The 26,938-nt window shown below is 51.7% G+C and overlaps 11 protein-coding genes across 11 annotated transcripts; 5 read left to right on the forward strand and 6 right to left on the reverse strand.

Annotated features, from left to right (window-relative positions):
* Nucleotides 1–1,701: 1,701 nt before the first annotated feature.
* Nucleotides 1,702–2,152, forward strand: LMH87_000189 (uncharacterized protein; the record flags this gene model as incomplete). The annotated part of the gene is made up of 2 exons (XM_056198056.1): nucleotides 1,702–1,962; nucleotides 2,048–2,152. 2 exons carry the CDS (start codon nucleotides 1,702–1,704, stop codon nucleotides 2,150–2,152), a joined length of 366 nt encoding a protein of 121 aa, XP_056055042.1.
* Nucleotides 2,153–2,397: 245 nt separating this feature from the next.
* On the forward strand, nucleotides 2,398–3,666 carry LMH87_000190 (uncharacterized protein; the record flags this gene model as incomplete). The annotated part of the gene is made up of 1 exon (XM_056198057.1): nucleotides 2,398–3,666. The coding sequence occupies one exon, from the start codon at nucleotides 2,398–2,400 to the stop codon at nucleotides 3,664–3,666; it is 1,269 nt and encodes a 422-aa protein (XP_056055043.1).
* A 1,066-nt stretch (nucleotides 3,667–4,732) lies between these two features.
* LMH87_000191 (uncharacterized protein) lies at nucleotides 4,733–7,131 on the forward strand (the record flags this gene model as incomplete). The annotated part of the gene is made up of 4 exons (XM_056198058.1): nucleotides 4,733–4,777; nucleotides 4,889–5,100; nucleotides 5,168–6,702; nucleotides 6,758–7,131. 4 exons carry the CDS (start codon nucleotides 4,733–4,735, stop codon nucleotides 7,129–7,131), a joined length of 2,166 nt encoding a protein of 721 aa, XP_056055044.1.
* Nucleotides 7,132–8,467: 1,336 nt separating this feature from the next.
* On the reverse strand, nucleotides 8,468–9,579 carry LMH87_000192 (uncharacterized protein; the record flags this gene model as incomplete). The annotated part of the gene is made up of 2 exons (XM_056198059.1): nucleotides 8,468–9,032; nucleotides 9,104–9,579. The coding sequence occupies 2 exons, from the start codon at nucleotides 9,577–9,579 to the stop codon at nucleotides 8,468–8,470; spliced, it is 1,041 nt and encodes a 346-aa protein (XP_056055045.1).
* Nucleotides 9,580–11,053: 1,474 nt separating this feature from the next.
* Nucleotides 11,054–11,878, reverse strand: LMH87_000193 (uncharacterized protein; the record flags this gene model as incomplete). Its single annotated transcript, XM_056198060.1, has 2 exons — nucleotides 11,054–11,082; nucleotides 11,149–11,878. The coding sequence occupies 2 exons, from the start codon at nucleotides 11,876–11,878 to the stop codon at nucleotides 11,054–11,056; spliced, it is 759 nt and encodes a 252-aa protein (XP_056055046.1).
* Nucleotides 11,879–12,543: 665 nt separating this feature from the next.
* On the reverse strand, nucleotides 12,544–14,004 carry LMH87_000194 (uncharacterized protein; the record flags this gene model as incomplete). The annotated part of the gene is made up of 5 exons (XM_056198061.1): nucleotides 12,544–12,681; nucleotides 12,743–13,184; nucleotides 13,251–13,383; nucleotides 13,439–13,552; nucleotides 13,644–14,004. 5 exons carry the CDS (start codon nucleotides 14,002–14,004, stop codon nucleotides 12,544–12,546), a joined length of 1,188 nt encoding a protein of 395 aa, XP_056055047.1.
* A 1,004-nt stretch (nucleotides 14,005–15,008) lies between these two features.
* LMH87_000195 (uncharacterized protein) lies at nucleotides 15,009–15,989 on the forward strand (the record flags this gene model as incomplete). Its single annotated transcript, XM_056198062.1, has 1 exon — nucleotides 15,009–15,989. One exon carries the CDS (start codon nucleotides 15,009–15,011, stop codon nucleotides 15,987–15,989), a length of 981 nt encoding a protein of 326 aa, XP_056055048.1.
* A 391-nt stretch (nucleotides 15,990–16,380) lies between these two features.
* LMH87_000196 (uncharacterized protein) lies at nucleotides 16,381–17,067 on the reverse strand (the record flags this gene model as incomplete). The annotated part of the gene is made up of 1 exon (XM_056198063.1): nucleotides 16,381–17,067. One exon carries the CDS (start codon nucleotides 17,065–17,067, stop codon nucleotides 16,381–16,383), a length of 687 nt encoding a protein of 228 aa, XP_056055049.1.
* A 1,065-nt stretch (nucleotides 17,068–18,132) lies between these two features.
* On the reverse strand, nucleotides 18,133–19,132 carry LMH87_000197 (uncharacterized protein; the record flags this gene model as incomplete). The annotated part of the gene is made up of 3 exons (XM_056198065.1): nucleotides 18,133–18,441; nucleotides 18,500–18,755; nucleotides 18,807–19,132. 3 exons carry the CDS (start codon nucleotides 19,130–19,132, stop codon nucleotides 18,133–18,135), a joined length of 891 nt encoding a protein of 296 aa, XP_056055050.1.
* Nucleotides 19,133–21,161: 2,029 nt separating this feature from the next.
* On the forward strand, nucleotides 21,162–23,290 carry LMH87_000198 (uncharacterized protein; the record flags this gene model as incomplete). The annotated part of the gene is made up of 3 exons (XM_056198066.1): nucleotides 21,162–21,907; nucleotides 21,970–22,498; nucleotides 22,628–23,290. 3 exons carry the CDS (start codon nucleotides 21,162–21,164, stop codon nucleotides 23,288–23,290), a joined length of 1,938 nt encoding a protein of 645 aa, XP_056055051.1.
* A 480-nt stretch (nucleotides 23,291–23,770) lies between these two features.
* On the reverse strand, nucleotides 23,771–24,677 carry LMH87_000199 (uncharacterized protein; the record flags this gene model as incomplete). The annotated part of the gene is made up of 3 exons (XM_056198067.1): nucleotides 23,771–24,220; nucleotides 24,292–24,367; nucleotides 24,433–24,677. The coding sequence occupies 3 exons, from the start codon at nucleotides 24,675–24,677 to the stop codon at nucleotides 23,771–23,773; spliced, it is 771 nt and encodes a 256-aa protein (XP_056055052.1).
* Nucleotides 24,678–26,938: the final 2,261 nt, after the last annotated feature.

The following is a 26,938-nucleotide window of genomic DNA, read 5'->3' on the forward strand; positions in this document are numbered from 1 at the left end:
TGGGGCGAGTATTAGTTGAGCCAAGTCTTTCGTAAGTAAATGACTTCTCCCAGAATACAAACGATGAGAACAGAACAGCTCCATAGAACATGTCTGCGGAAATGACTTACAGAATTGTTGACAGTGATATTTTGAATGTGCATGATCACTGGACCAACGTGCTGATGGCCGTGGCCTGTGTGCAAAATATGAGATGCCGCTGTAACTGCCGAAATACCTCTCGTCTGAAGTTCTTCTGATGCGTCCTGGTGAGCTGCCTCTTGAGTCAGGTCCGCACGGGTCACTTCGCACAGACTGAGGCCGTCGACAACGCAGACATCAGATGAATCTGCACCACCCCGCGCTGCTATCGTCGTTTCTCTTGACTCGGACGCCATCGTTGGTTCGTCGGTGAAACGCTGTCTTGAATGATTACAAAAGAAAATTGAAGTTCTTCGTCCAGCTACCCCTTTTCTTCGAGTTTTGTTGTGCTGGGCTCCCCGTTCCGTGGCGACAGGGTCAAGAGGGCTTTGACGCACGCCACCCGCGTGCCGCGAAATTACTTGTCTCGGCGATACACAACAAAAACCAGCATCGTTTGGCGCACAAGTCAATCAAAGCAGGACTCCAGGCATAAACTCGTATGTATGGATAAAATAAAACTGCACAGAACGCATAATCACCGTGCACATTTCCTGTTCCGAGTCTTGATCATGGCCGTAACGCTATGGTTGCCGCGAGGACTTCAGGTGGACCAGCCTTATACCAGATGCAGTATCTCGTGGCGCACTATTGCGCCTCAAGCTAGCGACCCTGTCTTCTGATTAACATTCAGTTTTGTGAAGTCTTTTGGCCTTCGCTTGAAACTAGACAATCATTTTTAAGGTTTTACAGGTCGCGACGGTTTTGCAATCGACGCAAGGTTCTATGCTGAAGGGTCTCGCAGATTTGCGTTAGCCTTTGGCGAGCTTATCAATACGCGGAATGGCCAGATTGTATCTCAAAAATTTACTACTTCTAAAAAGAAGTATTTAGGACTCAGTTGCCTGCTCACGCAGCAGTCAGGCTGTACGGTGGTGAGCTGAGGCCATGTCTCTATATTTTGACTATAGTAGTTTGTTCTTGCTTTCTATACGTACAGAGAGAGCAGCCCTAAGCAGTACATCTACAACTGGACAATAGAAGTGTGAAAAGATGAGATTAAAATCACTATACCAAATTTTGCGCGTATAAAACAGGATCTGATAGGCAAAAATAGTAAAGAGCACTGTAGTTCTGTGCTAGTGAGGCTGGCATGCGCAAGTGCATATGCATGCAACGTGGAACCAGTGAACGGCCAGCTGCCAGCGACCATGTACGTCATACCTGCTGCGGCCCAAAGCAAAAGGCATCCTCTTTCTTCATCGGGCATATATGCACGCAATATCCGAGGGAAACTTCTTCCCAAGGCGCACAAGCCTATGCGGACCGGGCCGACCCTCCCAACTATAGATTTGCGAACCGACTGGGCCGGCCACGTTCCTCCGCATGCACCTCGACCGCCACATTAAGGAGTAATACCAGCCGCTACAATCCATATGTGATCACAGCATATGTGCTGAGTCGATGCAACCCTTCTGCTCGCTGCGTGGTATGCAGAGACGAGTTGGGCGAGCAGCAAGCCACAGCGCTTCCGGGGTTCTCCCCTATATCCTGGGTAACTGAGGGGTGGCCTCAAAAACAATGCTTGATGAAGAATCTCGCCCGCCAGACCTCGGAGACATCACTGATCCATCCAAAACTGCGAAAATTGCTTTTGCGGCCCAAGCAGCCGAGTCTAGTGTGTACTTGAAAGAGAGCGATCGCCTCAATCACTACAAAGGGGTGCACCGCCCGTCGTGGCCAAGGCTGGCGGCCCTACACCACATCCTCGATGAAGGCTGTCACACCAGACGACTGATGCCAAGATATCATTGGACACGGCAGAATCTTTGCTGGACAGCTGTGAGTGGCAAGTGGCAGTCTCAGACCAGTGCAAAGTCGGTGAGGCCTTGTCTTTACTGACTTTCCGATTTGCCCCCCCCAACAGCGTCCTCGACACTCCTACAAAACGCCAAGCTACATCAGCAAAGGAAGTTTTCAACACTCTGTGGCACAATCTGGACCGAAAAAGCGCGACTGGCAATTTACCTAGCTCCGCACGTTTCTCAGCCCGGTTGAGGCTGCACCGAGTACATCACTACGTGCTCGCAGGTTATTGGACGGAGCTCACACCACTTCACGCTCGCGATACTTTCTTTGGGGTTGGCTGGCGTCTTGATAGCTTCTGTTGCTCTGATATTCAACTCACCGCTTTTTGAATGCGAACCATCTTGAAAAAGATTCCACGGTCAAGGTTGAAGTTTGAGTTGCCTTGCTTGGGCGTCGACGGATTCAACCATGGCAGAGGTGCTGGGCGTGGTGTCGGCGGCGGCACAACTGGCGACGCTTTGCTGCTCTTTGCTGCGTGTCATGGCGAAGTTAAAAGGCGCCGGGTTGACGCTTCAGAATTATCAACTTCAGCTTCAAGATCTCAGCCTCTTATCAAACTCCATTTCCCGCAATCCCCTTCTTCAGACGAGCGAGATTGGAACCTTGACCCAATCTCTTCTCTCTCTCATTCGCCAAGCAAACTTGACATTTGTACTGCAAAAGCACCGCATTATCCGGACCTTGTACATTTTGTGCAGGGAACGAGATCTCGTCGAAACACTGACAGCGGTTGAGCGGCAGAAGCTCAGCCTTTGTTTAAGCATCGAGCAGATACAGTCGGACGCTCTCTTTGAGATCCGCGCCAGTATTCAAGACATGAGCTACGAAATGCCAAACGTCAAAAAGAAGCGCGTCGGCACTCGAATCCAGGCGAGAGAAACCTCTACCTCTCAGTCCAACGGCAACAATTCCAACATGAAGCCTGCGGCGGCCAAAAACACCACCAAAGGCGACGAGACTGCCAAGGATGACAGTCCGACGGCCCAGGTGGATAGCTCTGATGAGGATTCATCCGTCAGCGACTCTTTTGATGATGAAAGTGTTGTCGACAGCGACAGCTGCACTGGTTCCTGCGCTGGCAGAGTCGAACAGACTCCTACCCTTCATATCAAGGACAATGATGTGAAGAACAATCCTGCCACTAGGGGAAGTACAGCCGCCGATGGGGAGATTGGTCACGATACCTGCGCAGCTGAGGTAGACCAAGTTATCAATGACACTGCTTTGGAGAAAAACCCTGCACCCTGTGGAAGCACTACCGCGACCAGGGAGACTGGCCCGGATAGCCGCGCAGCTGATGTTCCCCAAATTGCCAATGAAGAGCAAGTTGCTACCGAGCCGCTTGCTCCTAAGGATAGCCCCGGGATCTCTGATGTGTCCAGCTCCGGGCGCGCAACACTGTTTGTGGGCAACAAAGTTGAGGTTAGTGGCCATAAAGTGCCTCTTCTGGAAGAGGTCTCCAAGATCAGGAATGTGACGAAGTGCGGACCTGGGGATTCGCATATTGGCTCCTACGTGGTGTACACAGGAGGCTCCATTCCAGAAAAGTCAGAAAAGCTGAATGTTAGCGTCATGATGGGCTCAATCAGCGGCGTTACTTTTGAAGGAGATGAGGATGAGAACAGCGCGGCGCCCGCAGAGCGAAGAGTCGGCGGGGTGCTGCAGTTCCGGTCATGAGAAGAGGAAGCTCCTGGTATCGGTCAATGGAAGAGCAGAAGTAAGAGACGGCAACGACAGGGAAAAAAGAGTGTGAACAAAAGTATTTGTGTTTCGGTAGCTACATCCTTTTCCATTATATAACATGTCTGCCAGGATATGACTTTCTAGAGCCAACTTAGCTTTAAACAAGCACACTACTGTGTGACTACAGATTGACGATAGCTATTCAAACTTGTTTCTTGCCTCTCATTTGTGCATAGTGACCCATAGTGTAGTCAAAGTGCAGAAACAGTCTTAGCGGGCCATAGGCGTCTGATGAAAAGAAGTAAAAATCGTCATGTCTCGTCACAGTGCATGGTAATGACAGACAGGCTTAGGTAAGGTAATTACCGCTGTAAACCCGGCTGGTAGCGCCTCACCCACTGTAGCACGGTTCTTTGGCACTGACGGTGGCTCGTGGTGCCCATTCTAGCGCGGGGCAAACGCCTCTGTAAGTGTGTGAAGAATCCTGCGTTACGGGGGGCCGGTGGCGCCACTGGCCACCTACGCGAGTTACAGGTGTTTTCTGCCATGCTTTCGACCGACTTTTGTACCTTGATAACAATGCTCAATATATCTAGTAAAGAGAACATAATCTTGCAATTCTTTCGTCCAAATATATAAATGCTGTAGTCAAGAGACTACGTTGTAGGCTGTTGGAAAAAGCCCCTCAGCCGCTTGGCAGGAGCCGCGCCACCAGCCAAGCTTCCAGTGTCCAGTCCAGCCCAGCCTCCCTGTTGGGCGTCACTGCCAGCGCCCGCCAAAGGTGCCCAGCGACTGCGCCTCATGCAAGCCTCACAGTAACCCAGCCCACCACATCCCACCCCTCCAGCGCCAACTTTACGCACGCAACCTCCCCGAATCACTCACTCTCGTGGCGAGCAACGTTGCCATTGCCTGATTGCCTGCTACCCGCGTGTGCGCCTACGGCTCCCGCGTTGCTGTACAATCTGCTTGCGCCGGGATCGTCTCTCGCGACATCTGCATGTGCCCTCCAACATAGCTCATTCGCACGCCGCGAGCCAACCCTACGTCGCCTCGCACCATGGCCGAAGTCGAGGCTACACCCACCTTTGGCGCCGAGCTCAAGGTATTTCACCCCTCATTGATTCAGAGATTCGCGGGTTCTTGTCGCAATGCGACATGAGATCCTTCGGCGGCGGGCACATCGCAGTAGACGCATACTAACCTCTGCCCCCAGGACGGGTTCAAAGGCGCAAACGGCTGGGTCGGCCACGGAATCTCCTGGCTTGAAGACATTCAGCAATTTTACCGCGAGCGCGCTGTCATCGAAAAAGATTACAGCGCCAAGCTGGCGGCACTCGCCAAAAAGTACTTTGACAAGAAGAACAAGAAAACATCTCAGCTGAGCGTTGGTGACTCGCCAAGCATGACTCCTGGCTCTCTCGAAAGGTAGGCCCCGAACTTTGTCGCGACTATTCCAGCCCAATTCTGATACTAACTCGTGTTTCTTCCATAGCGCTTCCGTTACGACATGGGCGAACCAGCTGACGACCCTCGAAGCCCGCGCGGCCGAGCACGACGCCTACGCAGGCCATCTTATTTCCCAAGTCGCCGAGCCGCTCAAGTACTACGGTTCACGCTTCGAAGAGCTGCGAAAGCGCCACTCCGACTACGCCGACCACCTCACCTCTGAGCGCGACGCCTCCTACGAGCACCTGCACAAGATCAAGACCAAGTACGATGCTACCTGCCAAGAGCTCGAGACCCGCCGCAAAAAGTCCGAGTCCAGCTACGACAAGGCCAAGGCTCAAAACGCATATCAGCAGCAGATGATCGAAATGAACAACGCCAAGAACACATACCTCATCACCATCAATGTCACGAACAAGCAAAAGGAACTATACTATCATGACTATATTCCGGAAGTCATGGACAGCATCCAAGATCTCAACGAGTTTCGTATAATTAAGCTCAACGGCTTGTGGACAGTCGCAAGCCAGCTTGAAGAGGGCCTCATGAAGCAAAGCGCTCAGATGATGCAGGGCCTCACCCAGCAAATTGCCAGAAACCAGCCCCATCTCGATTCTATGATGTACATGCGCCACAATCTTGGTGGATTCCAAGAGCCTGTCAACAACACCTTCGAAGCCAGCCCTCTCTGGCACGACGATAACCTCATGGTAGTAGACGAGCCGGCAAAGGTGTACCTGCGGAATGTGCTAGGCAAGTCCAAATCACAGCTTGGAGAGCTACGACGCGAAGTTGATCGGAAACGCCGTGATGTCGAATCTGTCAAGAACTTGAAGCAAAGAGTACGCAACGGCACAGAAAAGAAGGATGAGGTCGAAGTAGTCACTCAACTATTTGCTCTCCAAGAGGACTTACACAGCGTCAACCGTAAGCGCATAACAGCAGAAGTCGAGACAACAACCATCACGGCCGCTGTCGGTGACGTGACGCTTGGAGCAAACAACCACAATTTCAAGGGCCAAACGTTCAAGATTCCAACCAACTGCGATCTTTGCGGCGAGCGCATATGGGGGTTGAGTGCCAAAGGTTTCGACTGCAGAGACTGCGGCTACACCTGCCATAGCAAGTGTGAGATGAAGGTGCCCGCTGACTGTCCCGGAGAGCAGAGCAAAGAGGACAAGAAAAAACTCAAGGCGGAGCGCCAAGCAGCCACAAATAAACTTCTGACACCAGGCTCTGCGGCTTCAACACACACAACTGAGCTGCCTGATCTCAGCAGATCCAACACCATGACTTCGCTTAGCTCCCGCTCAGCCCGCCGGTCGTTCTCAGGATCGGCGCTTGAGGCACCCGCCGAAGACGAGCAACCCAGGAAACCTAGTCCTTCTCCAACACCAACCGGCGGGCGCAGGAATCGCATGGTGGCACCACCTCCCGCAGCAAACGCCTCAGACCCAGCTGGCCACGCAAACGGTGGAAGCGCCGAAAAAAAGGGCAAAATGCTTTACCCTTTCGAAGCCAATGGCGATGGAGAGCTTACGGTACAAGAAGGACGAGAAGTCGTGTTAGTTGAACCAGATGGTAAGTTGATATATGGGTCACTATACTGCAGTATGAAACTAATGTGAACTCATAGATGGATCTGGCTGGGTCAAGATTAGGGCAGGGTACAAGGAAGGCATCGTTCCCACGACGTACGTTGATTTCAGCAGCGCCATTCCCACACCACAAGCGCGACCGTCATCCACATACTCCAACTCGACGACGTCATCGGTGGCCCCGTCCATGGGCAAGAAGAAGGGACCTGCCGTCGCTCCAAAGCGAGGCGCCAAGAAGCTCAAGTACGTCGAGGCGCTCTACGACTACACAGCGCAGACGGACACGGAGCATTCCATGACCGAGGGCGAGCGATTTGTGCTCGTCAAAGAGGACCCGGGCGACGGATGGGCCGAGGTGGAAAAGGCGGGCGTCACGGCCAGCGTGCCTGCGAGCTACGTCCAGCCCGTCTAGGTGATGCGGCATGCCGTCGTGGGTTCGCAGCGACGGCGAGCTTGCCATAGTCTGCCATTGTAGAGACCGTGTTGTCGTGCATGTATATACAGACGCGTGGGGGTTGGGAAAAAGAAAAAGAGCCAGCGCAGGGTTGTTTGTTTCTCATGTTCAAAGTGAGGAAAATCGGGGTGCCTAGCATTTTCGGGGAAAGACGGGGAGCATTGCATATAAATCGTATCGTCGTTTTTCTATTCCTGTCTGTCTGTTTGTCTGTTGGATGCCGTTTTTTTCTGCTCAAGTTGGACAAAAGTAGTAGCATGACTTTTGCACATATGTTTCTCCCAGCAGCGGTCATAGAAATTAACACTCATGAGAGATCGTTATATCGATACTCTGCTTTACGAATGAGAGAAGAGAGGTTGCCAAAATAAGAGGAGTCTGTTCTGTTCGCGGCTGTCGTGCCACGTCTCTATGGATATAAGTGAGATGAAAGAAAAAGGAATATGTGCAGTAAGAAGAAACAATGATCAAGTCTCAGGACATCCTTTCCTGTTCCGGCATCGAAAAGAAACCCTTTTCATCCTCGGCCAAGAACCATGGAGCGAGTTTTCGCCCATCTGCGCACGTCGCTCTATTTGCGTTAACAAAAGAAAACCAAAAAAAAAATCGACCGTTTCTTCCTTTCCTGGGTCGCCAAAAAGCAAGAATCCGTGTGTTTCTTCCCTCGCCCTGCAAACGAAAAGATCTAGTATTAAAAATAAATTATACAACTTTTTTCTGGTGTGCAAAAAGAAAAAAAAGAAAACCCCAGATTGGGGATGAAGATAAAAGTACACTTCCAGCATAAAAGGCCGGAAAAGGTGCAGAAATAAAAACAGCCATAGGCATAGGAAGCAATAGAGATGGAAGCATTGTCCTTCACTGAATAAAAGAATCCTGTAGCGCCGGCTGCCAAAATCCGACAAAAATTCGAAGCGGTGTGTTACGCAAAAGAGGGGGGAAAATAAAAAAAACATCGATGAGGCAGCAGTCAGCCTTCCGAGAAAGCTCAGACAGCCGCAGTCGAAATCGTTGTGTGAGAGCGGAATAAAGCGACCTGACCCCCATGGTCAAGGCGACAGAGAAATATCGTTACAAAGCTGGTTTGCTGAAACAAGAACAAAAACCGGTAAAAAGAGGAGAGTATAACCGAGTCTATATATCCGCTGAAATGCAGTCTTCGTAAAAAGAGGGGGGTATGGGTTGTTTTTTGCGTAAGATTCGTCATAGTGAGTACAAGGAGGTTGTTGTTGTTTTTTTCTTTTTCTTTTTCGTCGTAATTTTCGGCTTGACGCAGTCCTGTGTCGACGTCGTGCTAGATCATTTGCGCCGTCGGCGCGCCGAGCCCGTGGCTACCGAGCCCGTGACGGAGCGCATCCTGCAGTTCCGCTATTTGCGCCATCATGGCGAGCGAGTGCTGCCCCTGCTGCTCCATGTCAGCCTTGAGCTTCTCATTCTCCATGCGCACGCGCTTGATCTCGTCGCGGAGCTCGGCGACCTCGTCGGAGGCGGTGCCGCCGCTGGACCGGCGCTTGCGCTTCATGCCGGAGCGCTCGCTGTCGTTGTCGTCGGTGTGCGACCCGGCGGCCGAGTAGTCGGCGCCGGTGCCGCCGCCGTTGCCACCCAGCGGCGAGGCGCCGTCGGGGCTCGTGTGCACGCGGCGCAGGTGCTCGTTGAGGTTCTCCTGGCGGGAGAAGCCCTTGCCGGTGTGGCGCTTGCAGTTGGGGTGCGGGCAGTTGACCGTATTCTTAGGCCCGCCGTGCTTGTTGTGGACTTCACGCTCGTGGCGGAGGAGACCGCCGGAATATGTAAAACCGGGCAGATTTTCGCATCCGTCGGCCGGGCAGCGGTAGGGCCGCTCGTGCTTGTCCATGTGTTTGCTGTGAGGAGTATGTTAGCGACTTGCTATTGCGCAAATGAAATTGTCAGATCCGGAAGGGGGGCTGCTTACTTCCACTCGCACTTCCGCAGGAACGCGCGAATCTCCTCCTTGCAGTCGTCCAGTGGGCAGTGGAACCTCCCATCGGCTTGCTTGCTGACGGCGCGCGAGGGTTTGGGGATCGGTTTTATGCGGGACGAGGGCAGCGAGTCGAGGCCGGGCGACGGGTCTTTACTGTCGGGAAGCGCGGGAGACATGTCGGTCGCCGACATGGGCACCTCGAGGGGCGAGGGAAAGTCGCCCGCGCCTAGGTCGAGCCGCGTGCCGTCATCGTCGGGGCCGCCCGAGTGGTCGTGCAGCATGCTGCGCTCGTCCATGACGTCGCGGTCGTCTTGCAGCATGCCGGCGGCGTCGGCCGTGTAGTGGCTGAGGTGCTCGGCAACATCGGAGTCGGTAAAGCGCTGGTCGGCGCCGTGGTCGTGCTCGTCGCCGATCGGGGGATAGGCGCCTTCGTGGATGAAGGACCGGGGCTCGTATGCGACACTCATGATGCTGGATGTGTGAGGCAACAGGGCGCAACGGCGCAGAGTTGGCTTGTGACGAAGAAGAGGAAAAAAGCCAAGGCGCGGTGCGCAAACAGGACAACGGCAACCAGGCCGGGAAGAAATTGGCGCGGAACAACAGAAGGAAGAAAGAAACGCGCAACGGCGGGTATCGTATAGTACAGAGGCGAAACAGGTCGCCTTGATGGACGCTGGGCTTGGTGTAAGCGGCGTCGAGGTGTAAGAGGTATGTGGATTGGAATCGCGACAGGGAGCGGCCTGAAAATTCTGGTTGAAAGGGAGATCCAAGCCAAGGCAAACACGCAGCGCGAGCGATCAAGGTGAGTGATTAGTCAGAATCAGCACGTGATGTGATTAGTCAGGGTCGTTGACAGGTGCGGCCGTCCAGAATAGGAAATGGGCAGTTTATTGAGCGTTTGACGTTTTCTCTTTTCTCCTTGCCATCGTCTTTGCCAAAACGGGGAATCTGGCGGCCTTTATTCAAGTGAGCGAACGAGCATGCTAGGCACCCGCCGGCCATGACTCTATATCGCCGCCTTCTTTTTTGCCCGAATGGGCCGGGATGCTGGTGACTCATTGGTTCTGGTCTCGTGAAAGTCAGCGCGGCGAATCGCGGTGGGGCGCGAGGCTGCACTCGTTCAACCCGTCCAAGGGCCAATAGCAACCCGTTACATCTCGACGCCGCCTGGAATCCGTTATCCCTGTCTCTCTCGTTGGCTGATATCCTCGAGGCAGACACTCACATATGCTCTCTCATTCGGTCAGACTGAGCTTCCGCTCGAGCGGCTGCAGCCTCGCGCCCCCCTTTTCTCTCAGCCTCGTGTTCGGTGGCGTGGGTGACGCGTGGGACACCTTGGGCAGGAATCCTGCCAGCTCCAGGCATACGCGGGCCATGGTGCCTTGTATTACCTAAAGGCGTGCATTAATATCTGTCATGTGAAGTCGCCAAGGATTCGTTCCTAGCCAGCGCACCCAGCGGTGCCTGCATATCGCAACTAGGATGCGCTGCCTCCCGTGAATGACGGCTTTGCACAGGCAGCCCGACGAGAGGCAACGGTTACACTATGCAGAGGAGAAGTGCCTATGACATTGCTTCCTGCGATCTTACTCCGGGTTCACCTTCTACTTCCGCTAGGCACGACATATACAGCTCTGACATGGCAGCGCCACGTTGACACCTGTCAGGTCACCTGCCACCTAGACACTGATGATGTACGAGTACAGACGGACATCATCATCAAACATTTGTGAACCTCGCGCAACATTCTACTGCTTTCATGAACCACAACAAGTGTGGTATATTCAGGACTCACGTGAAGAGGGGAGACAGTCACAGACACGTCAGTCAGGAGGAGGGCAGTTAGGCAGCGGGCAGCGATGCCTTGCCCCAGTGATTTCCCAACAAATAATTCTAAACAAATCCCTACCAATAACAGAGCACTAAACAGCAGCTCATAGCCTAACTACGGCGTTGTGAATACCATAAAGCTTCCAAGGAAAACATAGGTGTGGTTAGCTCGTGTGCCTGCCAAGTGTGTTGTAGACCATTCTTACCTTCAAGAGCATCTTTGGGACCCGTGGCGCTCTCGTATGACCCTGCCCAGCATCGGGAAATGATTTCGCCCAAAGCTCCCATGGGCAGCACATCGGGAAACATGCCTTTCCTGAATCTCGCTCTGATTTCCTCGTCGCTAAACTCGACAAATGGCTCGCTGCCGGTCTTCAGTTCGTACAGGGCAGAGCCGAGTGCGAACAAGTCGCCTTGCACCGTGGCGCGATTTCCAGGATACTCGTGACTTGCCAGAACCTGAGCCAGCAGAGTGTCTGAGCTAAAAGAACAGCACCAAGCAAAGTCGGCCAGTTTGGCATTTCCTGGCGCATCTATCATCACATGGGAAAGCATCACACTTCCGTGAATAATGCCAGCCGCGTGGACAAATTCCAGCGCCTGCGCTATTTGCACCATCCACATCGCTTCAAACGAGTGGCCGATTCCCTTGTATCGGATGTGCGACCGCAGGTCGGTCATCGCAGCGTATTCGAGGCGGAGGCCGTACGTCTCCACGCCACCGTAATACTTGAGAAGCCATGGATGGCTACCTAGCTCCTGCAGCCTCTCGTAGACTCCCTTCTCTTGCAAAATCCCGCGCCAGCTCCGAGTGTCAACGGGCCATTTGACGACTGTTTGGGTCCTTCGATCGAGCACGATCCGGCCAGTGGTCCCGTAACAAACAACATCTTGCTGCCCGAAACCGGTGGGATACTGGGGAAATGAGGCGTCCATTTTCTGCAGCTGTAGTTATGTACCGAAAGGAAAACGAAAGAAACAGCAAGTTCCTTTCGGAATGTATATATATTTATCATGTTGAGCCTGCGTAACTTGGTCAAACACGTTAAAGCCTCCAGTCAACAGTGAGTAAGTGATGGCTGCCGGGCTGCACGCGCCGTAAACAAAAACACTGACCACAAACGCCTATCAGTAGATGCTTGGTGTCACTTGTGGTCACTGTTGACGGCATCCCTATTACACATGTTTGTTTCTTTGCCAGCAGAGATTCAGTCATTTTTAAATCCCAGGAGTAACAGTCCGACAGTGGCGAAGCATAACCCAACCATCACAGGCAGCGCTACCCATACGCCGCCCAAATGTAGGCCAAACTTGAAGACTTGCGCAATAAATGGCGCCATTGCCAAGTTGCCAATCCCCTCTACAGTGTTGATGCAACTAAAGAGCATGACTGAATTCTCGCCGACGGCTAGAACGAGCAGATTTCTAAACACCAAGTTGTACACTGTGCCCAGGTTCCAAACACCCACACCTGGTGGCGGTTAGCTGTGCGTGTGGCCAAGAGGCACGAAAGCGCCGCCAAGAAGCGAACAAAACAAAACAAGACAAAACAACGAACGACTTACCGATGAAAAAGGTTACCCCTGTTGGTGAAAGTACCATCAGACCACCGCCCAGGAGAAACAACAGGCCGCAGTACCAAGCTTCAGTTTAACTGTCATAATGTACGATGCGCCGGGCAATAGTATCATTGAAGATACGAGAGTCACAATGATTTGCATGGCAGAGAGATATGATAGCTTTATAGTAGGTTCGATAGTCAGCTTTGTGGCAAATGTGTCGGCACGTCGGAATTCTTACCTGAGCCCAAGTCCATCCAAACTTTCTGCGCATAATCTCCGAGCTGAGGTTTGCTTGCCAAGCGAGCGTCATTATCACCAAACAGAGGGCAATCCTAACTACGTGAGCATTGCATCTCTGTAGAAGATAGGAAAATCCTTGTCTGGTTTCTGTGACGACGTTGAAGAGTTTCGCTTTCAGCCGCCCGATGGCGGGCGCAGCGGGCTGCTCCTCATCACGTAGGCCACCGTCGCTCCCGCTTGCGCCGCAATCATCAAGCGCAATCTTTGTCGACTTTGGCTCAACAATGAACAAGGCAAAAACGACGCCCAGAAAGGAACAAGCCAAGCTACCCCACAGCAGTGGCCAAGGACCGTGCAGCTCCAAAAGCTTGGAGGAAACCACGGTAGCGATCAGTCGAGGCCCGTAAGAGAGCGCGGTGATGACGGAGATGATTGACGCGCTAGGATGACAGTTAGCAAGTTGATACACGCTGTTGTTTAAGTGTCCTGTTGATTTCGAGACGAACCGAGAAGCATCAGTGGTGAGGCCTGTGACGTTGGCGAACAAGAGAGCGTTGGAGACGGTAAAACCACCGCCGACAAACAACAGAAGCGGCGCCGTCCAAACTAGATGCACGGAAAATAAATCGGGCCAAAAGCCTTGATACCAGATTAGACGTCGAGGAGACTAGGCAAGGCTTAATGGAAAACTCACATATAATTCTCGAAAATGCGACAGCTACAGCCATCCCAAAGGCATTCAGCACGAAAAAGGGCTTTTGCCCATAGCGGTCCGCCAGCAAAGCATATGGGATCGCGCAGAGCAATCCTGCATCAAAAGTCAGCCACAAGTTTCTTTTTGGATAAATGAGACTGATGGAAATCATTGCAGAATATGAAAAACAAAAAAAAAGACAAACCTGGAGTGAGCTGAGCAGTGCTGTACCATCCCAGCAGGACGGCTAGCTCGGACTGAACATCATCAGCGGCACCACAGTACTTTGCGTCGGTGCGGCCGTGCAACTCCCGGCAGAGATTCTCTTCCACAGCCTGGTGAAAAGCGTTGGCGGGGAATGTCTGCCCGAGCTCGAGAGCAATAAAGTAGGAAATGTAAACGGCGATGTTGAGGGCGGAGATTGGCTGCGTAAACGGTGAACACTTGCTCTGGCGGTGCTCAGTATCGTCGTCGCCCAACAACGGCGCGTTTTCATCCGCTGGAAGCCGCTCATGATTGTCGGAAGCGGATGGGCGCTCCTCTGGCTCAGTCTCCCGTCGCGACATTTTTTCTCCTTCGGAGATCAACGAAGACGGTGTTCTAAATTTTCATTTCTTAATTCGAGTCCAAACGTTACGCGGGGCAAACCGTTCTTCCCCACGATTGTTGTAGAATTGTAGGCTGCGTCAATACTACGGCCGCAAAGGCTGGACACTAGCGATTAGTCAACAAGGCTGAGATGGAACTTTTGTGTGAATGGTTGCGTCAAGGCAGTGCCAGCGATGCCACAAGGATTGAGTGCTAATCGAACAGCCCCGTAATGGAGTGTTTTACTGCTTAATTGAATAGACCCAACGTACCCTGCTAATTTTGCGAGATGCGGAAGCAGCCGCTCCTCTTCACATGGCTGCTGTGTAAGTCGACGTGCTCTTTCAACTATCAATACGCGGATATTGAGCGCGAAATGAAGTGCGAGAGAAGATGTTATCAAAGTAGCAGCCAGAAAGGATTAGGAGAAACAAGTTACGACTAATAAATGAGAAGATCAGACTCGCGGAGTTCTGAATTTGCACTTATAGGTTGGTTTAGCTTACGCCCCCCCCCCGTCGCTAGTGGTTCCCCTGGTCATCCAGCGAGGGCCGCCATGTAACTAATGGAGGCTCAAGCGGAACGGAGCGGGCCAAGCCGCCATTTTCAACATACACCATGCGCTACGAAGCCTCTATGAGATGTATGACTCCGTAGGTTATGGTAATAGCATGTGACTCAACAGGCGTAGTCAACACAATTTTCTTGCCTGCTTAAAGTTTTGTGGTTGAAGATTGCTTTCCGGAGAACAAGCCTCGATTTGTGGTACCTGCTACCTTTGGATCAGGCAGAACATATATAAAAAAGTGTTCTACGAACAGCTTTTTACTTCGAAATAGGAGATAGGATCGAGAACGAGAAGAACTGCATTGATTGTCACTTCCACTTCTTCAGACCAATCCATCATTTCTCACCTTCGACATCCTCCTTTTTGCGAACATCGTCACCCGTCATCTCTTAGTCGACATTTTACGAGTCTTCAATGAACATGGATCTTCTGAGTGCTTGCGAGAGCCTCGCATCTAATGTTCTTCAGTGCAGCGCCACAGACACATTTGATCTTCAGATACCCGAGTCTGATGTCGAGCACTGGCAGCTGTTGTTCCAGATAACTCGCGCCGAAGCCATCGACGAGATCAGAGATTGGCGTTTGGATTTTAGTCGAGAGTCCCTCTCTCGATCCGCCTGGGACGCGATCAAAGAATCCGATTTTGCAATTGGTTTCACGAAAGAGTCATACGAGTACAGTCTCGCGCGTGGATGGAAACTCAAGCGCCACCATGTGACTAGTACGGACAACACTGGCAAGTATTTGCTCCGAATTGAAGAGACACTGCCTAGCATCGCCACGATTCAAGATCTCTTGGATACCAAGAAATTGGATTTTGTGTCTGGACTGGATGACGAAGGCAACTCTGTGCAATTTTGCTACATGAGTGCACAGATGAGGAGTCTGCTCCTGAGCCGTCTTGCTTCGTCCGACAGCGTCCAGTTCCGGCCAAATTTTATTCGGGTCTCAATCGCCGCTAAAGATCTGTCCGCGGACTCCAGACACCCGACCCTGGGGATCGATTCGACTCTTCCGCAGTATAGGCTGCAGTCAAATGCAGAAAGCTTACGGCCCTCACAGAATGAATATCCCGTTCCGTATTTCTTCTACAGCACGTTGGCAGAGCAAGCCATCCTAGCGCGTGCTCTCGGAATTTCCAATCACAACGATATCAAATACCAGCCAGCGACCGTGGCAGGAGCAGCGCTGACGACATGGGCGGGCAAATACCGAGGCCTGGTGGATGGTGGCTACGGCGACGAAGTGGATGGGATGGTATACTTGGTCAAGTCTCGCGAAGAAGAAGAAGCACTAAGAATCTATGAAACAGCCAAATATGAGGTTGTGAGATGCGCTATTTATTTTAAAGGCGAGGCTCAGTCTCATATGGGCCTTACATTCCGGCTCATTTAACTTCTCAATAGACCAAGGCAGCGAGTATACTTCAAGCAGCTGCGCAGAACGGTCATTGGACGCTTGGCAACGTAGTCTGCAAATTGAATGGCTACAGTACTTACAAGATTAGTGAGCTTAATGTTATACGGATATCGGGAGTTACTTTGCTAGCTCTGCTGCCTCGGCGCGAGCGGGGAAGCTCGCTACGCACCATCCGCTCAAACTCTCTTTGGCCACCAAAGTGAATGACCCGTTTTCAGCTACGAAAGGCAAATGAGAGCATTTCAATATTTCAATTGTAATCACAGTGTCGTTTATTAAGTAGAAACTATCAATTAAAGTATTACCGCAACGAATGATGTGATTTGGTGCGACAGCCACGCATTGGGTAACTCCATAGCGTCTGCATCTATGCGCGGGCGGCCTCGTCGATGAGAGCAGCCACCTCCTTGGGCTTGGAAGCGAGCGAGGCGTGGCCGGCCTTGAGCTCAATGACCCTTCTGGCGTTGAGGCGCGCGGACATGAACCTTTCGGCGTCGGGGTTGATGCAGCGATCCTCGGTGGAGATTTGGTACCAGCTGGGCTTGGTCTTCCAGGCGGCGTCGGTGACGTTGTCGCCAAAGGTGCTCGCGAGGGGTGCCTTTTGGGTGACGGCCATGACGAGGCCCTGGTCCGCGGTGGCGTCCTGGCAAAAGGTCTCGTGGAAGGTGTCGGCGTTGAGCCAGAGGTAACCGTCGCTGTCGGGCGCCAGCCGGTTCTCGAGCGCGGCGACGGCGGGGTACTGCGACGAGATGCCGCCGGGGCTCTCGCCCACGTCCGGCGCAAACGCGGCGATGTATACGAGGCCCTTGACGTTGGGCAGGTTGCCGGCCTCGGTGATGACGGCGCCGCCGTACGAGTGGCCGACGAGGAGCACGTCGCCCTTGATCTGCTTGACCATTTTGCGCGTGCGTTCGGCGTCGTCGGCGAGCGACGTCAGCGGCAGCTCGACGGCCTGCTGCTTGTAGCCCTTGGCGTTGAGCTCGGTGATGACGCCGGCCCAGTGGGCGGCGTCACCCCAGAAGCCGTGGACGAGGACGATGGTGGGGAGGCTCATGGGGACTGATGATTGATTGGGGGGGTATATATGTGAATTGTAGATTGTATGTGACTGTGAGTTGATGGCTACGAAAAGGACTGATACTTCTAGGGGCGTAACTCTGCCTTTATATATACAGATAATGCACCTACGAAGGATGATTTGAATTGGTAAACTCAAATACTGCATGCAGGATCGACAAACTACTCAGCGAGAACAGGTCGCATCCAATGAGACAGCTAGTGACGACATGCCGCCCGGGCTCCCGATGTGACGATGAACCGTTCTACACGGCAGTTCTATCGGCCAGAAGACTCCGCCGCGGGCAGCGCAGTTCCAATTATCCCACAGGCCAAAGACGCGGGCAGGCGTATTTGAGATATTCAGCTGATAGCAGTGCCCATTTGAAATATCCAGAAGCGCCTTGCCTGACGCAGCATAGCGCCATTTTTCAGCCCTCAGGCAAATTGAAATGCAGTATGAAATCTGGTGAGCCGACTTGGCCGAGTGGGACGTTCGGTACGTTATGCCCACTGAACAAACTTTAGCGGCAATGATCCTCTGGCAAGTACCGATCAGCTTTGGGTGTGAAATCCTGGTGCGGAGATGTTACAGCTGTATAGTGAGCGCTAGAGCATGAAACATGTGTAGTTCTTATATTCCTTATTCTCGTGTATGTGTCTATATATCTTGACCATTTCTTAAACTGTTTGCTTTAACCTAGTCACCAAAAGCTCCTCCAAGGCGTGCAGGCTTTGATCCGGATCAGAGCTCAGAATCGATTTTCCAACAGTCATGGGTATGCGCTCGGGAGTATGTTGCGAGAGGTAATTAAGTGTCCGAGTTCTGTGCGCAGAACGAAATAACTAGATCGATTAATTTAGCTGCCCGTCGCGATTAAAGAAAATTGCTCGCGAACTGGCAACTCAGCCTTAGTCTTTTGACTATCTTGTCGAACCCGTCCAGGATTTCGGCCGCATCGTCTTCGTCATCCAGCCTCTCACGAATGGAGTGTTTGCTGAGCACTCTGCAGAACTCGCGCTGCCGCAACGAAACATTGCGCTCCAGATCCTCCGCCGAGAGCTAGGAATCCATGCCGAGAAAGGCATCCAGCGCCCGGAAGAGCAACATCTGGTTTCCGCTGAGACCGTCGAACTTGACAATCTCGCCCGTCTGTTCATGTTGGTACACTGCTGCCCAGCCCAGAAAGCCTTGGACGTGGGAAACCCACACAGAGCGAGCAACTTTTTGATCGTGTAGCCTGTCGTAGTAGACACTCAAAGCGGACCGTAGATGAATTTGGATACGGTTCAGATGGTCGATACAAGCGGCTTTTCTCCCAGTGTCGAATGCTACCAACGCGCGAATCATGTCCTGATAGATGAGAAGGGCCTTTGCGTGTAACTCGTTTTAGCGAAGGTGTGTAAGTAAAAGTGCGGAGCAGACTTACGGATTCCTCGACATCGCGAAAAATGCGGGCAAGCTCCTCTTCCGAGGATACAATCTTTTCCGACAGGCCATAGTTGGCTTTGAAGACGTGCTGGCCTCCATCGTCAAAGTTGAGAATGGGGCTGCTCATCACATTGCCGCTCTGAGAGGTGCTGCCAAAGTATTCCTGAAGATGTTCCCATGGTTTTACAAGTTCGGGAGGCAAGTCGATAAGTTCTTCCTCTTGTGCTACTTTGACAATTGGGAAAACACCCCATCTGAAGCGAATTGTTGGAGTCACTGATCAGCCCGTTGCGTCAACTACCCACCTGTAAGCGTGGCGGCACCATGCCATGCAACTGTACAATACGTTATTGATTTCGCGGGAGATTGTCCCCTTTTCGTTTTCAGCTTTTTTAATCAGATCGTAAACAGCATCGGCATCGAGATGCTGCCGCAGGAGATCGCGGAACAGCTCGCGGAATTTGCAGATCGCCATGCGGTTTGCGCCATCGTCTAGCGATGGCGTGGATCTTGGCAGTAGCGACGCCCGCTCAAAATAGATCAGCTTGTATCCCCGTAAAGCCACTGACCAGTCATCATGATTGTGGTTTGCCGTCGGCGGCCAGGTCGAAGCACCATCGTAGCGAATCATATCAGACAATGCAGACGCTCCCTCGTGCAAATGTGCCCAACTGTGAATTATGTTCACAATCTGGGACGGCTCGATGGCCGACGTGTGCAGCGCATCGAGCTTCGAGCGACTTGGACACTTTCTGGAATACGTCAGAGCCTATTTGCCTGCCTCTTTTGGTAATCGCAAACATGCCACAATTAGTCCATTCCTGGACATTTATGTTGCAATATGAAGGGCAGTGAATCAATTGGTGCAGAATGGGCAAACTCCGAGACTGTGATGTGCACGACAGTGGGTTGTACGAAAAAGCTTTGGACGATGATGCTAAATTTTCATTTTGGGTGATAATACTGGTGGAGGTGCCCGGAAAGCATGCCAAACAAAATGCCAAATGGCTAAGCAAATTGTTTTCTATTGCCATATTATCCATTATATCCGCTGCTTTAGCCAGTGTCGGAAAATCAGGCCTTCAGTAAAAGTATTGGCTTATCATTTCACACATTTTTATTATTATTCTTACTTTCATCTTCTGCTTCTCTTACTGCTCTTATTTCTCTCATCTATTCCCCTTTATCATTTCCAGTAATGTCTTTCTTTTGCCACAAGTACGAGCCACTGCTGGTACATTGCTGCCAGCTTGATTGCTTCGCTCCCTAAATACTACTCTCAAGGAAAAGCAGAAACTTGCCCAGTGGTTCTTCCCTGACTAGAGCCTTCTTGTATGACTCTTCGCTTTGCGCATGATCAGAGACTTGCATTAGGCTGTCGAATTTTCCTTTGCATTCTGTGCATCTAAAGTTTTTCCCACCAAGCGATCTGGGGACAACATACCGGCTCGACGAGGGACACCCGAGGACTATTGCGGCAACCTCTTTCTGATCAATCCCCGATGGGGATGCCTTGCCAATGAAACTCGCCAGCATAGCAGTCTGAAATTTGAGTGTTGAGGAGCAGCTGAAGCATTTGACTTTCGCGGACGGAGTATGTGGCGGCGCCTGGACCCAGTTAGTAGTATCCTGCGAAGGTCTTCATTGCAAAATACCTTAACCGCTGCCGAAATAGCGCTAGCCGCAGTCTTTTCGGTACAAGAGCCGCATTTCTATTGGCATTGTCGTCGAGGCTCGTATGACAGCCAGAGCAGCAGTTGTGCTGCAGCGCTTTGTGCGTGGCGAGAACATTGTCTTCCCCGAACCTGGTTGGGTAAACGCAAGACTCGCATTGTCAGTGTGAAGAGCTGTCTTTGATATATCGAGGGAGCTCAAATATTGAGCAGAAAGGCGATGCGTACTGGAAATGCTTGAATGCGGCGTGTGATTCTCGGCACCTCGGGTATGGTGCTGGAGAGCACTTTTGGAGCCAAATTGGCGACAGCATACCGAGCACGACGCCAATTCAGAAAGAGCACCCTGTAAGACTTTGCGTGTTGAAAATCCTTACGCGTGTTGCAGTAATTAGAGATTTGGAAGAAGGACACTTCAATTTTGCGGAATGTTCAAAAACTCAGTGCGTTTGCAGCAGCAAACGTGGTGCACTCTCGCCCATTCAATGGCCGATGGTTGGAATATTTTGTAGCATTCAGCGCTGCCAAAATCGCTCAGTGTCTAGTTACATTTCTTGTGTTCTCAAAAACAGACATGGGATACTAGAAACAGTAATCTCTTTGCAGATGACCCATTTACTGCTTGGCATGTAGCAAACGCGACTATTCCTGGGCAACAGCGCGGCATCAAGGCCAGGTAAGAAAATATTCACGGGAGGAATACCCTCGCAACTAGGAAAACTGTGCTTCCTTACATTTATTCCCTTCATTTGATTTATCCACAGTCTGCCGCTAGTGGATGCAGTCACTTGTAGTGAATTCAGCTTCGGTGTTTGCGTAGCTCGCGGGAACACGTACGCAGTGTTGCTGCCTCGACAAACACTCTGCGAACAAAAGCCTGCGAAATCTGTTTTTTAATACCTTCACCTCTTATCCACGGGCTGACTGTGAGTCATAGTAGCAACAATGCCTAAATTCCGTTCGACGAGTTCTTCTCCGCCCGCAAAAATGGCCGCTCTCGCTGAAACTCAGCAGGGTGACCTATTGACCTCGCCTGCCCGACTCCGCAAGATCGACTTGCTTCGTGATAAGAATATCGGGAAATATTTGCCCCTCCCCCAGCTTGTTGCAGTTGGTGACCAGAGCTCCGGAAAGTCTTCTCTCCTCGAGAGTTTGACCGGTATTCCGTTCCCCCGCGGCCAGGAACTTTGCACCCGATACGCCACACAAATCACTCACCGCCGTGAGAGGACGAATTTTATCAACGTCACCATTATTCCGGGGCCCGGGGCTTCTCCGAATGAAAGGGAAGAATTGGAGAAATACCACAGGCCAGTCTCAACAACTTCCGAACTGTACGACAAGCTTCCAACCATCCTGCTGGAAGTAAACCAGCGCATGGGCATTCGAACCCCCCAGAACCCCTCCGGTACCAAGACATTCAGCGAGGACGTTTTGAAGATCGAGAAGTGTGGCCCAAATGAGGACTACCTCACTGTCATTGACGTTCCCGGCATCTTCCGCATCACTACGAACAATGTCACAACCGAGACCGACAAGTCTATGGTGCGCAATATGGTTCAAAAGTACATTCGTGATGACCAGACCATTATCTTAGCCGTGTTGCCCTGCGTTGTCGACATTGCCACGCAAGAGATTCTAGCTTTGGCGGAGCAGTACGATCCCACTGGCCAGCGTACTCTTGGCATTCTCACGAAGCCTGATTTGCTTCGCGAGACAGCGGGAAAAATGTTGTTTGCGGGCTTGTCAGAGGTGAAAAACGGCCACTGAACCTTGGCTATCACCTCGTTCGAAGCCGAGGTGGAGACGATGAGGGAAACGTCTTCGGTGATAATGAACGGGACATCCTGTTCAAAGATGAGCCCAGGTGTACTCTGCCTCCGGATCGGCTTGGTGTTGTTGCTCTCCGTCAGCGCTTGCAGCATCTTTTGGGTGACCTCACAGGCAAGGCGTTTCCGAAGCTTCGTTCAGAGACTCGGCATCTTCTCTACAGGGCTCAAGAGGATCTCGCCAGGCTGGGCCGATCTAGGCAGACAATGCAAGAGCAACAGCAGTTCTTGGTTAATGTTGCCAGCGAGTTCCAGAATCTGGTTCGTACAGCTCTGAACGCAGATTACTCCTCCTGTGCGGTGTTTGATGACGACAAATTTCGTCTCATTACCAACGTGCTGAATGCAATCGAGGAATTTAGGACCGATTTCATTTCGTCAGCTCATACTTACGAGTTCATCCGAACTAGCGACAACCATTCTACAGTGTCCCTGCCCAGAATTGCCGACGACGGATCCCCATTTGAGCGAGTTCCTGACCTGGATGGTGTCATCGTGCGTGAGTGTAGCGAAGATCTACCGAAGGGGGAAATCATGGATTGGATCAAAGACATCCACCGTCGTTCTCGAGGAAACTAACTGATCTCCTTCAACCCTACTTTGTTCTCAAGTGCATTGCGACAGCAGACTTGCAAGTGGATGGCACAAGCGCTATACTATGTGAGCAGAGTCATTTACAAAATCCACGAATTCCTCGTCAACGCTCTGGAGGTCGTTTGCTCGGACAAGAGGGCACGGGAGGAGCTTTTGTCCCGGATATCGGAGGACGTCGTGACAAGATACGAGACTAGCTTGCAACAAGCGAGATTTCTGGTGAACGTCGAGAGAGACGGCAACCCGTACACCCTGAATGGTTTCTTTCGAAGGAAACTCGCTGAACTTCAGAGCCGCCGAATGGAAAAGGAGCTGAGCGAGAAGAAGTCTACTCAGTTTGACAAGAGCAAGGCAAATCCCGCGAAGGTGATTTCCATGGAGGACGTTCAATCAACAATGAGAGACAAGGATGACGGCAAGTATATTGCTGAAGAGGTTCACGATTTGATAAAGTCGTACTATGAAGTGGCCCGTGACCGCTTCATTGACAATATCTACCTCCAAATAATCACCCACCACCTGGTTTCTGGCGAACAAAGCCCTCTGAGATTGTTTTCCGAGGCTTGGGTGCTCGGCTTGGCTCAAGAAAGGCTCGACGCCATCGCTGGAGAGTCGTCGCAAACGCGATCGCAGCGCGAGAGACTGACCAGAAGGATTCAAGACCTAAGTGAGGCTGTGGCAATCCTTCGCTGAGGCTTGTATGCATTGTGGGGATATTATGCGTGAAAATCGGGATTGCGGAGGTGAACATGGGGAATGGACGAAAATGGATAAGATTTGCTATCTTCGCGTCGTGAAGGGTGAACCCCTAAGCAAAGAAATTGGGGAAAGAAGCAAAATGAGAAGTTCAGACAGTCCACTATCAGACAATTGATTAAGAGCTAGTCAGTTTTAGATGAATGATCCATCACTTTTTGATGACTCTGCGAAGCAGCGAGGCACAGTGCATCCGTCCCGTAGATCGCGGATAAAGCACCACCATGACAACTTTGGCGTCATATGTAATTCCTTTGTTCCAATTGACGTATCAGCAGATTGATTTTCTATTTGAGCAATAAATGTACTGAGTGATATATACAGTAGCTATGTACGATTATCTCTGAATATCCGTGCCCTTTCCTGCATTGGCACATTATATACAAGTCGCCGTGCCGTTTTAAACAGACCCCCAGCTTACAGGTTGCACTTGGAGTTGGCATTGACCCAGCCAGTGAGGCGGTTGGCAATGTCGCTGGCGTAGCAGCGGGTGCCGTCCGAGTTGAGGTCGTCGGGGATGTCGCCCGAGTTGTAACAGCGGGCGCCGCGGTAAAAGGCCGAGACGTCGCTGCGGTTGGCCTGGTTGAGGCACTGGGCAAGGCCGTCGCCGTCCTTGGTACCGGCGGTGCCCTCGCGGATCATCTGCTCGATGGTGCTGCTCGGGCAGGGGTTCTGGACGCTGCCGTAGTCGTTGCAGGTGCCGGAGCCGTTGTGGTCCTGCATCAGGCCCGGGTTGCGGTGGTTGGAGCCGCCGGTGGTGTGGACGCGGACGCAGCCGGTCGACTCCTGCATGATGATGGCGAGGATGAAGCGGTGGTCGACACCAGTCTCCGACGCGATCTTTTGGATACCGTCATAGATGGCACCCTGTGAGTCAAAAGTTTGTCAGTTGTGATTCGATTGGCAAAATGCGAGGAATAAATAAAATGTGTACTTACAACTTCGGGGCCGCTGTTGTTGGGCACACCCATCCAGCTGCACGAGTTGAACATGGCATTCTTGTTGTTGTTGAACCTGTTTCTAGGGTTAGTTGCTTCCCGCCGCTTGAGATGCTGCCAATGCAACCGGCCAGAACTTACATATCCTCAAAGGAAACCCATTTGCTCTTGTCGGGCCAGCCGTTGCCAGTGCTGCCGTTGCCGTAATACATGCGGTACTCGTCCTTGCCGGCGCCACTGCCATCCTTGTTGTTGCTGTTGTCGAATCGAGCGATGGCGCTGTTCTGCACTTTGCCACCGGTGCTGCGATCCTCAAGCTGGGTAGCGTGAGGAGCTGCGAGAGCGGCCGAAGCCATGAGAACGGGGACAGCAATGTTGGGAAGCATTTTTGCTCTGTGTATCGAATACAGAAGGGCTTAAAGGGAAGGTGGATTCTAAGTGTTTTCAGAAGAAGGAGGAGACGAATTGTTGGCTGTGCTGAGTGTTCAGAATAGACCATGAATGGAGGCGATCGAGCTTCTAAATATACTTGGTGAGTTCCCTTGCAGCCTCATCGGGTTTACACTACCAGCTCAGTGCAACTCTGTCTAATCATGAGCCAACTAGGGGCACATCGCAGCTTCCTATTCTGGCGTTTGGCTTTTTTCTGCGATGCATTCTAGGTTCCGCCTTTCAGCTCGCTCAGTGGAACGGAGCGACCAGTCCGGGAGAGGTTAAGCTGTAAGCGTCACACCCAGATCGAGGTCGGAAGCCTCAAATTCACCCTGGATGGGCTTGATGCTGCATCTTGATTGATGGATATTACGCTTGGACAATACGCACCCCTGTGCTGTCAGCGTAACATCGCCTATCGAAACCGGTAGTAGAATGCGGACTAGAGTGCCAAGCCGTACCCGCTGTCATCTGCGACGCGCTCCTACCGGCACTATCGCGGGGTTTTCGTACGGGAAGCGCTGGCTTGAACAGTTGTAAGTTTCCTGTTGCATGTGTCCGTAATATTATTAGCTATTACTATCATCAGATTTACGGCGTTCGTCTTTTACAGCTCCATTGGGTTCTCGGTAATGTTCAAGGTTGGTGCGCAAACTAGCTCAGCCTCGGGAAAGGAGAAATGCAACAATAATGAGACAGAGAAAGTAGGCAATCAACTAAAAAAATGTAGTATTTTGTCAGTATCTTGCCCTCAACTGCGAAGTTGGATTGCGGTGTTGCAGCGCCCATTCATGTCACACTGCCATTACGGCATCAATCTTTTGTACCGGTCATTCCTGATCAAAGAGGTAGCAAAATCTCCAAATAGGCTACACCCGGGCTTTTGGGCATCTCGAGAGTAGAAGCTAGCTGCGATGTATCCATTTATTCGCACTTTCGACCCCGATGAGCTAGACAAGCAGCTCATGACAAATCTGCCTTCGGTTATAGACATGGCATGTGCGTTCCCCAATTCGCTAACAAGTCAGTAGGCCACGCCAATGCCCGTCATTTCCACCCAAAAGAAATCAAGATTTCCCATGGCCTATGTCCAAGCCACTCATTCCCAAGGGGATTAGAAGATTGTCTGTTGTTCTCTGGCGATATATTCTTGCTTACCCTGCAGCCACCATCCTCCACTCCTCAGCGCTAGTTAAACAAGATTTTATTATGCGAGTCTTATTTTCAATTTTTCTTTTCGTCACAGGCAATGCGAAGTGTCTGGTATTCCAGTCAGGGTTTTCGAAAAAAAAAAAGTCATATGTATTATTCCTCTTTTATCTGCAAAATCAGCCCTGTACCGGCCAGCGCCCAGCGCCGGCCTGTACCCTGACGGAACCCACCGGAGGCTTTAGCTCAGCGCTCGGTGCGACTTATCAACATGGCCTTTGGTCAGTTATGGCTTTTGAGGCATGGACGGTAAGATCCAAGTGGCTTTCAAACGGTGCCTGCTCACTATGCGCTATACACGTGCTGTGCTGTTTGGCGCCGCTACTGGATACTGGAGTTACAGTTCAACTTATTATAGGCCATTCGGCTGCTGCAAGAGGGAGAAGCACATATTTACCGTTTAATCGTGTCAGCAAGTCAGCTCGTTCTGTAGTCCTTGGCAAGAAATCGGATTGGCAACAACACGGTTCTATTATGCCTTGGCAGCCTTGGGCTCTGAGAGATGAGCGCCCCCATCTCGGCATCTGAGCCAAATATGACTATATCGCCGAGGGATTTCTTTGCCATGATGAACCTGCTTAATTTGGATGGTTCGAGTGACTGGCTGGGTTACAGAGAGTTGATGTTGGTCAGTTGCAGACTGCTGAGGGCAGCGGGGTGGGTCAATCAATTTGCTTGTGTGATGGCGGTAGTTAGCTACAGGATGGCCAACGCACGCCGGGTGCATGGAGCAAGGCTGAAAGGTAACGCGTAACGAATGACACGACGGCGATCGAAAACGCAAACTCATAAAATATCATCTTCGAATCAAGATATCGAGAGCCGAAAGTCTCTCCAAAAAAAAAAGGTTGCACTTTAGCCACCTTAGCCTTCTCCAGGCCAGCAGCGGCTCAAGGTCTAGTGGAACCTAGCGATGGGGCTTGACTAGCTCCTGCCCCGAACCATGAAATCCGACCTCGGACATCGTTCCCTCCCAAGGCAAGAAAAACCTTTTCAGATACGCGAC

This window comes from Akanthomyces muscarius, chromosome 6 (genome assembly GCF_028009165.1).
Source record: "Akanthomyces muscarius strain Ve6 chromosome 6, whole genome shotgun sequence".
Lineage (NCBI taxonomy): Eukaryota > Fungi > Ascomycota > Sordariomycetes > Hypocreales > Cordycipitaceae > Akanthomyces > Akanthomyces muscarius.